Source organism: Typopeltis vanoorti, chromosome 1, assembly GCF_054136105.1.
Source record: "Typopeltis vanoorti isolate ZY-2024b chromosome 1, IOZ_Tvanoo_1.0, whole genome shotgun sequence".
Taxonomy (NCBI): Eukaryota; Metazoa; Arthropoda; class Arachnida; order Uropygi; family Thelyphonidae; genus Typopeltis; species Typopeltis vanoorti.
Genome location: NC_143549.1, coordinates 107,906,068 through 107,919,462, shown reverse-complemented (window position 1 = coordinate 107,919,462; position 13,395 = coordinate 107,906,068). Strand labels below are relative to the sequence as shown.

General features: G+C 36.4%; 1 protein-coding gene across 4 annotated transcripts in view; it reads right to left on the bottom strand.

The window, feature by feature from the left end:
* Positions 1-13,395, bottom strand: part of mor (SWI/SNF- related protein mor) — a 442,374-nt gene that overhangs the window by 322,857 nt on the left and 106,122 nt on the right. For all 4 annotated transcript variants that reach the window (XM_090398829.1, XM_090398819.1, XM_090398811.1 and 1 more), the window contains exon 5: positions 186-255. In XM_090398829.1, coding sequence (XP_090254955.1) covers positions 186-255 — 70 coding nt within the window. The remainder of the gene's footprint in view (positions 1-185; positions 256-13,395) is intronic.

Sequence of the window (13,395 nt, the reverse complement as noted above, 5' to 3'; positions counted from 1 at the left end):
TCCCTCAATGACTCCCTGTAGGTCTCTCTCTCTCTTACAGGGAACGTAAGAGAGAGTAAATCTTACTAATTTTGAAACATTTGTTTCAAAATTAGTTATCTAAAAATATAGAAATTAATAACTTTTGTTACTTTAAACTCTAAAATTTAATTTTTTTTTTTTTTTTCATATGATAAATTGCTTGCCTGTCAGGAAGGCTCCACCAGTGAAGCATTACATTTCGATCCCTTTTTAATGCCACACGAACCCATTCTTCTGCAATTAAAGAATACCAAATTATTACACAATCATCTTCTTATGATAAGAGATAAGCTTATTGAACTCATGTTTTAATTTTAACAAAACTAGAAGTGGTAGCCAAACATATATTATATTGTAATGATAAAAGGTTTTGGATTGCCAAAAATAAACATGCAGTGAATAAACACTGAATAAACTAATGAATAAGTGAAATATAATGTTTTACCTATTAGTGAAATACAACTGATTTCTCCCATCAGTTGTAGAAATGGACTAAACTTACCTGCTGGGAGGGGCGGGGGCATTTCCACAGATAGGACACTTTAGTGAGAAAGAGTATTTAGTGAGCATTCCAAATATGAGTTTACTTTCCTAGGAGGAAATAAAAATCGTACCTACTGGATGGCAGTTTTTATTTTTTTTTTTATTAGAACCACATATGAAGTCATAAGCCCTTTAGCACTACTATTGAGTGCGAGTAAAAGGGTAAGAAAAAAAGAGAAATTTGATGACACTTTTTTTGAAAGATGAAGGTTACAACAGTCTTTGGGGAAGATAGAATGAGATTACTTTTACTGCCTAGCAAAACAAAATAACTATGCTTAATGGACATCTGAAGTGGCTGATGACATTTGATTCTAGTTTCAACCCAACACTCCCACTTCCCTTTTTCATGCAGTGTTAGTGATATCCCAAGGACATGCTAAACATGATGTGGAGACAACTGTCCTCCATTTGATGACATACTGGGAATTGCATATAGTACCCAGGACCAAGTCGGATGGTAACACATCAGAAGGCTCCCTAATCAACAGACACAATCCTGCCATCACATACTCTGCTAGACTGTACTTAGAGAGTCCAAATAGCAGTAATATGTGGAGGCATTGATGATGCCACATTATGGTAAGGAGATTGATTAAGCTCTGTATGGAGGATACCATCCAAGAGTGTCTTTTCTCACTGCATGTGCACAACTTTTCATGGCACTTACAGGGTGTTCGGGATAAATTTGACATATTTATAATTAATTATATTTTTCCGTAAGTTACATGTATTAACACACACTTCTCTTCATTTAAAAGTTTGGACCCTTCTTCATTCATATACAAGATGTCAGAAAGGATGGATAGCTGGAACCCACCTGAATCATGGAAGAGAATAACTTGTATCATGATGATTCGTGCCCGGCATCAAAATAAGGATATTACGACTGCTGCCCAATGCTCCCTGAATACAGTAAAAACAATCAGGCATGAACTAGAGACTTGCAATGGTGACTACGAGGATGTAGCAAGAAGAAAGATCCCTAGCAGACGATCTGATTGCGTTCGTACAGCAGAATTCCTCGCAAATCTGCAGGAACAGGTGTTGAAGAACCCTGGCATTGGAATTCGGGCTTTGTTCGTGGAGTTGCTAACTGTAGTCAAGCCCTGGATAACAAGGGTAGCCAATGGTAGGCCGTATGTATGGCAGCAGGATTCGGCCCCTTGCCACACCTCTGGGAAAAGTCAAAAATGGTTGTCTGAAAATTTCTACGACTTCACCAGTCCAAATGTTTGGCCTCCAAACTCCCCAGACCTTAACCCCATGGATTATTTTGTATGGGGCGCAGTTGAAAAAGACACCAATCGCACTTCCAGTAATACAAAAGCCCAGTTAATGGATAAAATTAAAACAGTTTTTGCGGCCCTTCCCAGGGAGACTGTAGCATCAGCTTGTTCGAGGTTCCGAAGCAGAATTGAAGCTGTGATCGATGCTAATGGTGGTTATTTTGAGTAAATCTTGTTGATAGTATTGTAATTAACTCTGCCTGTAATGTTTTTTTGTCAATTCATTAAATTTAATAGATACAAAGAAGATTTTCTTTTTCCTCACGAAACTGTCAAATTTATCCCGAACACCCTGTATGACATAGTAGAAAGATTAAAACATACAGACACAAGAATTATAATAATGCTTAATTAATGTAGATATTTTGATCTGAAAAACTAACATTATCACCACACCTTTTGAATCACTAAACTGAAGTAAGAAAAACAATCAAAACACTCCCTCGCAATATTCTGCTAAAAATTTATTTATATATATAAAACACACACACAAAAAACCTCACCAAAAACATAATAGGTATAAATGATAATCATCGACAGACTTCCAGGACATGACCACTCATTTCTGACAAACCTCAAAACATCAACCAGACCTGTACATCCTGACTGTAACTACACTTTGCATGAATCTTTTCCCCAAGAGAGCACTTCTTTTTTTTTTTATATATATGCTCCCACATATGAAAGGTTTTTCTGTAGTTTTTTATCATCATCAAATTCCTGACATGTACCCTCAATGGGTGTACAGGATATGATAGTAATGCATGAAAAATTTACATCATTACTAACTTCCTATGTACAATTTTCCTCCAAATCAGTCTGTTACTTGTCAAGACTCCAACATTATCAGATCTCATATTTCTATCGCCTAAGGCACTTTGTACCGTATCAATCCACCTATATCTTGGTCTTCCGCTGGGTCGTTTTGCTGCCAACCTGGCAGAGAACACTTGTTTTGCTAATCTTTCCTCGCCCATTTTGTTTAAGTGACCATACCACCTGAGATTAGCTCTGCAAACACATTCCTGGATGCTGACAATGTCAAATTCTTTCCAAATATCCTCGTTTTTAATATGATATTGCCAGAGGCATGAACAGATTGCCATGCCATCTGTTTATGCCTCTAATCTTTCTGAGGACTCTCATATCTGCGGTCTCTAGTCTTTGGTCAAGTGTTTTACTTCTGACCCAGCTCTCAGATCCTTAAGTTAAAACTGGTTTGAACACTGTCTTGTATACAGCTAATTTAGTGATCTGACTAATTTCTCTCTTATCCCATATGAATTGACTTCCTACCATATCAGCTTAGTTAATTCTGTTGTCTATTTCCATATTTAATTTACCATTTTCAATAAAAATCGAGCCTAAGTAGTTGAAATGTTTAATTGTTCCACAGGGTCGACATTCACAACGCAGTTGATATTTTCAACGATTCTACCTATTTTCATCGTCTTTGTCTTGTTATTGCTGACCTTCATACCATATCTATTACAACAGTTATTCAATTTAGTCAGGGAATCTTGTAAACTTGTAGCGGATTTATTTAAAAGCATAATGTTGTCCGCATAAAGCAAAGAGTTGACATTAACATGTCCAATTCTGATATCATATTTAATACCACTTTCCTTCATAACATGATCCATATAGATAATGAATAACAGAGGGGATAATGTATATTCTTGTCTCATGCCAGATTTAACATCAAACCATCTTCCTTCAATTCTAACTGCTGACTTACAACTCAAATAAAGACCAAGTATTGCTTGATATAATGTCCCATTGACACCATATAACTTTCGCTATGGCAAGTCGGGTCAGGCAGACCATGCTTTGGATACCCCAGCACACAGGATCAATTGAAAAAAACAAAAGTAATGAACAAAAGCTTCTACAAGTCAGAGAGGTTGTTCCTGGAATCAACAGAAGCCTTAAAACATACTCCAAATCTTAACAAGTATGGCTGTATAAATCTACCAAAGATTTGGGAGACAGTCATCTTAAGACCAAATTAATATTTATTACTTTTATTTTATTTTATTTTTTTCAAACTTTCTAAGACTATTATTTGGACTACTATTTCAAAACTTTGAACTTTTTTTTTAAACCTAGACAGCGTGCTATTAGGACTTTAGTCTTGTGTTGCACACTGCAATTACTTGTACTCCCCCCCACTGTTACACCGGATTGTGGTTGTCTTGCATTTGTAACAACCTTTGTGTTGTGTGCTCTGAAGATGCTGGATATAATACCAGCAAAATATTAGTTTTTAAGTTAATAAATAGTTATTTTCTTATCCATTTGTGTTCATATCAATACCGCTAAATCTATTACACCACCACCACCATATAACTGTAGCGAATTGAATAGCTTCTCTCTTGGCATATGCCTTGAGAGAAGCACTCGGTAGGGAAATACTGAGTGTTCCTGGCAAGGAACACTCAGTATTTCTGAATGTGAAAATTCAGAAATATTTTACTGAATGTGAAAATTCAGTAAAACTGAATGTGAGAATATATTCTCACATTCAGTTTTATTTCCCTTTTTATATATGGGTACTATGAGAGCTCTACTCCAATCATCATGAATTCGTCCCTCTGTCCAGGCCTTTTGAACTATACAGCGCAGCCATTGTAAGACTTTTATACCACCATACTTCAGCATTTCTGGTTGAATATCATCTACTCCTGCTGTCTTTCCACATTTCAAGCCTTTGATGGCTTTTTCTACTTCAAATATGGATATGTATTCCTGACTGCATGCCTGGTCAGTGTTTTTTACCATGGTGCTGTCATCACTGCTTGTTTCATTTAGCAGTTTTTCAAAGTAATTACTCCATACTTCAAGGATATCTTTTTCTCCCGTTTTCATGTAACCTTTATCATCTCTAATTCCTTTTACAGCACTCTTTCCTCCATTCCTAAACTTCTTCAACAACCTCCAGAATATTTTGCCACCTTCTTGATATTTATTTTTTATATTCTTGCCAAAGTCCTCCCATGACTTTTGTTTAGCTAGTTTTACAGAGTTTAGCATTCTTGCATTTGTCTCTATATTCTCTAAGAGCACAAGCTGACTTATTTGCTAGGAACTTTCCATATGACTTCTTCTTTTCCTTCACTGCTTCTTTAACTTCCTGTGTCCAGCATGGAGTTCTGATTTTTCTATCCTTGCAGACAACCTCACCACATGCCTCTCTGGCTGAATCAATCAAGGTTTTCTTCAAGGCTTGCCACTGATTCTCCAAGGTTTGGTTACTGTTCTCAAACTCTTTCATTTTTTTCTTCAATAATGTTTATGTATTTTAGTCTACAGTTCACATCTGAGAGCTGCTCAACTTTTATTCGCTTTAAAACTTTCTTACATGTTATTCTTTTCAATATGAAATTCAATTTTATCCTGCTCAAGACTAAATAGTGATCACTTCCAATTTCGAATCCTCTGTACACTCTGGTGTCCCGCACCAGGGAGAAAAACATCACTATCAACAATAACATAGTCACTGAGACTTTTCTTATTCCTTGCCTTTTCTCTCCATGTGAATTTGTGCACATTTTTGTGCACAAATAGTGTTATTAATAACCAGTCCATGTCCTGAGCAGAAATCCAAGTATTTGCCATTATTATTAGCTTTGCTCTTTTCTTCAAATTTTCCCAAAATATTTTTGTATATATGACAATCATTTCCTACTCTGCTATGCAGATTCCCAACAAGGACCAACTTTTCCTTTTTCATTGTGTCAGTTGCTTTCTCTAAAGTATTAAAAAATTCATCCACTTCTACCTTAGTGGAACCTTCTGTGGGACCATAGGCACAAATAAGTCTCATTGTCCAGTTCCACATTCTCATATTTGCCCACATTACTCTACTTGAGACTGACTGCCATTCAAGAAGATTGGCCTCGTATTTTGTGTTCAATACTATGGCTACTCCTTCTTTTCCTTGATTGTCATTGCATGAATATAACATTTTATATTTATTGCTCAGAAAGATCTCACCAGTTTTTGTTTCAGTCACCCCTATTATGTTGATCTGGTACTTATCTAATTCTTCAACTAGCTCCATTTCTTTGCCATTCAGGCTTCTGTATGGGGTGTGTGTGCTTTCAGATTTGTTCCAGTAGCTGACTTTTCACTGCTTGCCCTGATTCCCTGGCGAAAACAACAGGGGCCTTGTTTAACCAGGCAACGCCCCAGTCGCATGAAATTTTGTCATGTTGTACCATTATTTTGTATCATGGTTTAAGCCAATAAGAATACAATTTGGTCTGCTAATTCCCAAATTGCCAGCCCATCCTTGTTCATTCAGTATCCAGGTAGATACCCAACAGGGTGTACCACAAGAAGGTGAGGATTGGACATTAGGTCAGAAGCCCTGGTCGGTTCTCTGCATTCCTTTAAAGGCTATGTGGAGGTCTCCTCTCAGTTATACAGCTTTGACCCTTAAGCACCCCGTAGTTTTTTATTTATTTTATTATTAATTATACACAATCTCGTCATAAATACTGTTACAACTTTAACACACCCCAATGCTGCCTACAATTCTGTGGGCATTTGAAATTAGGGGTGCTGTGTGCAGCCAACATTTGCATATTTATTGGAAGAGACAGAGATAGCTGTGTAGCTGTACAGATTAACATGCAGTGGGGAGATTATGAGAACCATGTAGCTATAATAGCACTTCACAAAGTTGGAATGCAGCCACCTGTTATTTTCAACATGCTAAAAATATTCAGGATCAGTAAGATGTTTGCATATTGGACAATTAACTATTATAACGATACAGAAGACGAATCCGACCACCAAACAGGTCAACCATGCTGTATTAGAACGCAACAGCTTGTGAGGGCTATGAAGGCAGATATCTGCCATAATCATGTGAGGATGGAGAAAGTGATGTCGCAAGAGATATATTTTGCAGAGAACGATGTCATATGTACTAACAGATGACTTGGAAATGTGAGCATATCATCGTTCTACTGGATACTTCCTAACATCACAACTTGTGTGGCACAGGGTGAAAAAGTGAAAAGCACTTCTCTAGCAATACATAAACTACAGCCACAGAGATATCCTCATCACATATGAGAAGATTTTCATCTGTGATACAGAGTCATTTCACTGAAGAGTCATTTAACCGCCAAAATGATTGAGTATATGCTTGACGGTCACACAGCATGTGTGTCACCCAGGATTCAGAGAGGGCATCACCCTGCATCAGTGATGGTTTGGTGGGGGAGTGCCTCATCCAAGTTGCATTTCTGCAAGAAAGGGATCTTCGTCAGTTTTACAAAAATATAACTGTTGATGTTGCTCTAAGTAGTTTTTCTGAATATTGCTGACATGATATTTCTATGAGGACATCACCAGAATACAGTTTCTTTACAGTTTTGGAAGAACCTGGCAGACCTTCTATACCCTTCAGAATGAAGAAGGGTGACATTTTCCCTATTGGCTTTTCACCTGTGGCATGGATGATTAGAAAAACTGGTGCATTTATACTGATATCGTATCTTTTGTTTCTTGCTTCTGTTGTAGAAAGGTGTATAAATGGTATCAGTACTTGGTTGGGACTTTGCTAGGGCCCCTGAAATAATTGAAAATGAAGGATTCATGCTTGAATGATTTTTGGTTCAGTACCAGAGAACCTCTCTGGTAAGGAATGACTGCACTCAGGAGTGGAACACCAGGGTTATCCCAGATGCCATACAAGCCCTGCACCTGGACCATGGGGAGGGAGACTTATTGCAACACCCTTCACCCTTGCAAGCAAGCCCACCAGCTAAATGATCCTGGCAAGGCCATCGAGGAGCACCCATCTTGTGAAGCAAAGGCCAAAGTAGTGCAAGACTACCAGGATTCCCCTTTCTGGATGAGTTTGATAAAGGGAAAGGATACACTATAATACTCTTGGAGCATCTGTCATGATACCACATGGAAGATAGTTAACTGGAAGATACAGATTCAAATATAAACTACTGATTTGACTCAGATAAGGTGGATGAACGACAAGTGTTAGAAAATGGGGGGTGAATCAGACAAATTTATAGTGATAAGTAGTGAATCCCATTAATCATACTTCCATCACTGTTTTTTAATCTATACATCAATAAAAATGGGAAGAATGTAATAGATGTTCAGCTGTTTGCTAATGATGCAAAGATAGGCAGGAAAATCAAGGATATTACTCATATGCAGAACTTAGAGTAACTTGAATAGGCTGGAAGTGTACACAGATGATAATGGCTAAGAATTCAATGTTGTAAGTGGAAAGTTATGCATTTCAGCACAATGAAATTTCCAATGGCATACTGTACTGATAGGAGTGTACTTGAAAATCCTGATAACTCTAGGGATCTTCAGGTGATTAAAGTTCAAAGATCACACAGCAAAAATTACAAACACACCTTAGTAGATAATTGTAATTATGAAATGAACACTGATATGTAAAGAAAAGGAAGCCTTTTTCCTTTTTACTAGGACATCAAGCAATCCTGCATCCCTGGTCTCCTATATTCCAAGAGGAGGGTTATATCAGGATTATGGAATAGATTTATGAGGACAGACATAGTATGTGGACTGCAGACAACGGTAAACAAAGAGGTGTGATATGATAGATGCCTATAAACTTTTGAAAGAAGTAATAGGATAAAGGGTGATGAAATTTTTTGTTCCATGGAAGGAGTGAAGAGGGAAAGTTTCCTATTAATCCATATTTTGACAATTTTCTTCCAGATTAATCTGTTATCTGTCTCCAATTTATCAGATTTAAAATTTTTGACTTCTAAGTCACTTCCTACTGTATCAATCTACCTAGATCTAGGTCTCCGTCTAGGTCCTTTTTCAGATAAGTGACAAAGAACACTTGTTTTGCTAACATTCCCTTTCCCATTCTGTTTAAGTGATCATATCAGAGATATCATCATCATCATCAAATTTCTGCTATGTACCCACAAGGGGTGTACAGGAAATGATAGTACTACATGAAAAAATTATATCATTACCAACTTCCTATCTACAATTTTCTTCCAATTCAGTCTGTTACTTGTCAAGACTCAAACATTATCAGATCTTATATTTCTATCGTCTAAGGCACTTTGTACAGTATCAATCCACCTATATCTTGGTCTTCCTCTGGGTCGTTTTGCTGCCAACCTGGCAGAGAACACTTGTTTTGCTAATCTTTCCTCGCCCATTCTGTTTAGGTGACCATACCACCTGAGATTAGCTCTGCTAACGTATTCCTGGATGCTGACAATTTCAAGTTCTTTCCTAATATCCTTGTTTTTAATATCATATTGCCATTGATGCCATTTGTTCACGCCTATAATCTTTCTCAGGACTCTCATATCTGCGGTCTCTAGTCTTTGGTCAAGTGTTTTACTTCTGACCCAGCTCTCAGATCCATAAGTTAAAACTGGTTTGAACACTGTCTTGTATACAGCTAATTTAGTGTTCCGACTAATTTCTCTCTTATTCCATATGAATTTATTCAATTGACTTCCCACCATACCAGCTTTGCTGATTCTGTTGTCTATTTCTATATTTAATTTACCATCTTTCAGTAAAAATTGTGCCTAAGTAGCCGAAATGTTTTACTTGTTCCACAGGTTCTCCATTCACAACACAGTTGACATTTTCAATGATTCTACCTATTTTCATTGTCTTTGTCTTTTTATTGCTGACCTTCATACCATATCTATTACAACAACTATTCAATTTAGTCAAAGAATCTTGCAGACTTGTAGCAGATTTATTTAGAAGTATAACATCATCCACATAAAGTAAAGAGCTGACATTAACATCTCCAATTTTGATATCATGTTTAATACCACTTTCCTTCATAATGTGATCCATATAGATAATGAATAACAGAGGGGATAACGTACATCCTTGTCTCACACCAGATTTAACATTAAACCATCTTCCTGTACTTCCTTCAATTCTAACTGCTGATTAACAACTCAAATAAAGACAAAGTACTGCTTGATATAATGCCCCATTGACACCATATGACTGCAGCGTATTGAATAGCTCTTCTCTCTTGGCACCTTATCATATGCCTTTTCCAAATCGACAAAACTTAAATACAGATCTTTGTTATATTCCCATGCTTTCTCGACTACTTGTCGTAAAGTGAAGATCTGATCCTGACAGCCTCTGTTTGGCCTGAATCCAGCTTGTTCTTCACCAAGCTTTTCTTCCACAATTCTTCTCAACCGTTTCTCAAGTATACTTGCATAGATCTTGCCAGGAACACTCAGTAGGGAAATACCTCTGTAATTCTCACATTCAGTTTTATTTCCCTTTTTATATATGGGTACTATGAGAGCTCTACTCCAATCATCGGGAATTCGTTCCTCTGTCCAGGCGTTCTGAACTATGCAGTGCAGCCACTGTAAGACTCTTATACCACCATACTTCAGCATTTCTGGTCGAATATCATCTACTCCAGCTGCCTTTCCACATTTCAAGCCTTTGATGGCTTTTTCTACTTCAAGTATGGATATGTATTCCTGACTGCATGCCTGGTCAGTGTTTTTTACCATTGTGCTATCATCATTGCTTGTTTCATTTAGCAGTTTTTCAAAGTAATTACTCCATACTTCAAGGATATCTTTTTTTCTCGTTTTCATGTCACCTTTATCATCTCTAACTCCTTTTACAGCACTCTTTTCTCCATTCCTAAGCTTCTTCAATAACCTCCAGAATATTTTGCCACCTTCTTGATATTTATTTTCTATATTCTTGCCAAAGTCCTCCCATGAATTTTGTTTAGCTAGTTTTACACAGTGTTTAGCATTCTTGCATTTGTCTCTATATTCTCTAAGAGCACAAGCTGACTTATTTGACAGAAACTTTTGATATGCTTTCTTCTTTTCCTTCACTGCCTCTTTAACTTCCTGTGTCCACCAGGGAGTTCTGATTTTTTTTATCCTTGCAGACAACCTCACCACATGCCTCTCTGGCAGAATCAATCAAATGTTTTCTTCAGAGTTTGCCACTGAATCTCCAAGGTTTGATTCCTGTTCTCAAACGCTTTCATTTTTTCTTCAATAACCTTTGTGTATTTTAGTCTACAGTTCACATCTGAGAGCTGCTCAACTTTTATTCACTTTAAAACTTTACATGTTATTCTTTTCAATATGAAATTCAATTTTATCCTGCTCAAGACTAAATAGTGATCACTTCCAATTTCAAATCCTCTGTACACTCTGGTGTCCTGCATCAGGGAGAAAATATCACTATCAACAATAACATAGTCAATGAGACTTTTCTTATTCCTAGCCTCTTGTCTCCATGTGAATTTGTGCACATTTTTATGTTGGAACATGGTGTTAGTAATAACCAGTCCATGTCCTGAGCAGAAATCCAACAGATATTTGCCATTATTATTAGCTTTGCTCTTTTCTCCAAATTTTCCCAAAATGTTTTTGTATGTCTCACAATCATTTCCTACTCTGCTATTTAGATCCCCAACAAGGACGAACTTTTCCTTTTTCATTGTGTCAGTTGCTTTTTCTAAAGCCTCAAAAAATCCTCCACTTCTACCTTAGTAGAACCTTCTGTGGGACCATAGGCACAAATAAGTCTCATTGTCCAGTTCCCCATTCTCATATTTGCCCACATTACTCTACTTGAGAGTGACTGCCATTCAAGATTGGCCTCGTATTTTGTGTTGAATACTATGGCTACTCCTTCTTTTCCTTGATTGTCATTGCCTGAATATAACATTTTGTATTTATTGCTCAGAAAGATCTCACCAGTTTTGGTCTTTTTTGTTTCAGTCACCCCTATTATGTTGATCTGGTACTCATCTAATTCCTCAGAGATATCAGAGATAAGCTCTGTTATCAGAGATAATCTCTGTTAACACCTTTCTGAATGATCACAATGTCACATTCTTTCAAATATTCTCATTTTTTAATATGATACTGCAACTGATGACATATGCTCACTCCCCCTAATCTCTCATAACTCACATATCTACAGTCTAATCTTTGATCAAGTGCTTTCTTTTTAACCCAATTCTCTGATCCGTAAGTTAAAACTGGTTTGAACAGTTTTGTATATAGCTCATTCAGTGTTTTGACTAATTTCTTTTTTATTCCATATAAATTTGTTCAGATGACTTCCTGCCATACCAGCTTTACTAATTCTGTTGTTTATTCCTGTACTTAATTTACCATCTTTACTAAAAATTGTGCCTAAAGAGCTGAAATATTTTACTTGTTTTACAGGTTCCCCATTCAGATGCAGTTCATGTTTTCAATGCTTCAGCCGATTTTCATTGTTTCATCTTTTGTCTCTCTTTCTCTCTTTTTTTTTTTTTGCTGATTTTCATACAAAATTTATTACAGCAGTTTGGTGAGGAAATTCTGCAGACTTGTACTGGATTAATTTCAAAGTATAACAACATCTGCATAAAGTAAAAAGCTGAGAATAACCTCTCCAATTTTGATATCAGGTCTAATACTACTTTCCTTAATAATGATGTTATAAAAATAGTCATAATTTAAAATTCTAGATATTTTTACAAATTGTTTATGTTAGTACATTATTAGTTGTGGTTTCATAATACATACTGTCGGCACTTGCGATGTGCACGTTATTGATGTTATTTTGTCAAAGTGAAGCATTTAAAAAAATTTATGTACTTACTGGATTTGGATAGTTGTGTTACTTTCAAAAATTTTATTGTGGTTTAAAATGATTAAGTGCTGTGTTTTGTAAAGACATTCTCGTAACGCTAACAGAGATAACACGTCAGCCATTATACATAACTTCTTGCTTGCCACTTTCATGGAGTGCGCATGCTCGCTGAGGAGTTTGATGGGTGATTGACAGCTGACATAGAGAGAGAGAGCATTCAGTATCGAGGTAACAGAAACAACAAGAGAGAGTTGGGTATCGAAGTAACAGAGGAAAAACAAGAGAGTGCTAATGGAAGTTTAAGAACGCAGACAGAGGAATTTTGTTCTTACAAAGTTTATTTAGTTGTATGTGACAGTAGGATGAATATTAATAGAAGATTCCGAAAAGGGAATCGTAGAATTGTGATTCTTTAAAGTGGAGGAGTTAAGACTGTAAATAAGTATTGGTAAATAAAAGAAAATATTGTGATTGATGTTCTATACAAATGTTTGAGGAAACGCTGATTGAAAATTTCATCTGTTTTAAGGACACCCGATCTATCTGTTATTTCTACTGGAAAAGGAGATGGAATTTGACAACTTAGATAAAGCAGTAGAAGAAACTTTTTTGCTGGTACAAAAATTAACAAAACTGAACTGCATGAGGTAAGAGTATTTATACTTCGGTGAATTCAGAATATCTTACTTCAGAGTCAGATTGAATAATGTGTGCTGCATAAGGGTGATGAGAAAGGATTCTATGGAAAAAGAAGAAGAGAATCTTATATCTTCAGAAAAAGGCCTTAACAAAGAAACTGACTATGAACATTTTGTTATTGCGTAAACAAGGTGTTTAGTCTAGTAGACGTGATTAAGTATATGTTAAGCAAACCAGTAATAGAATGAGTCAG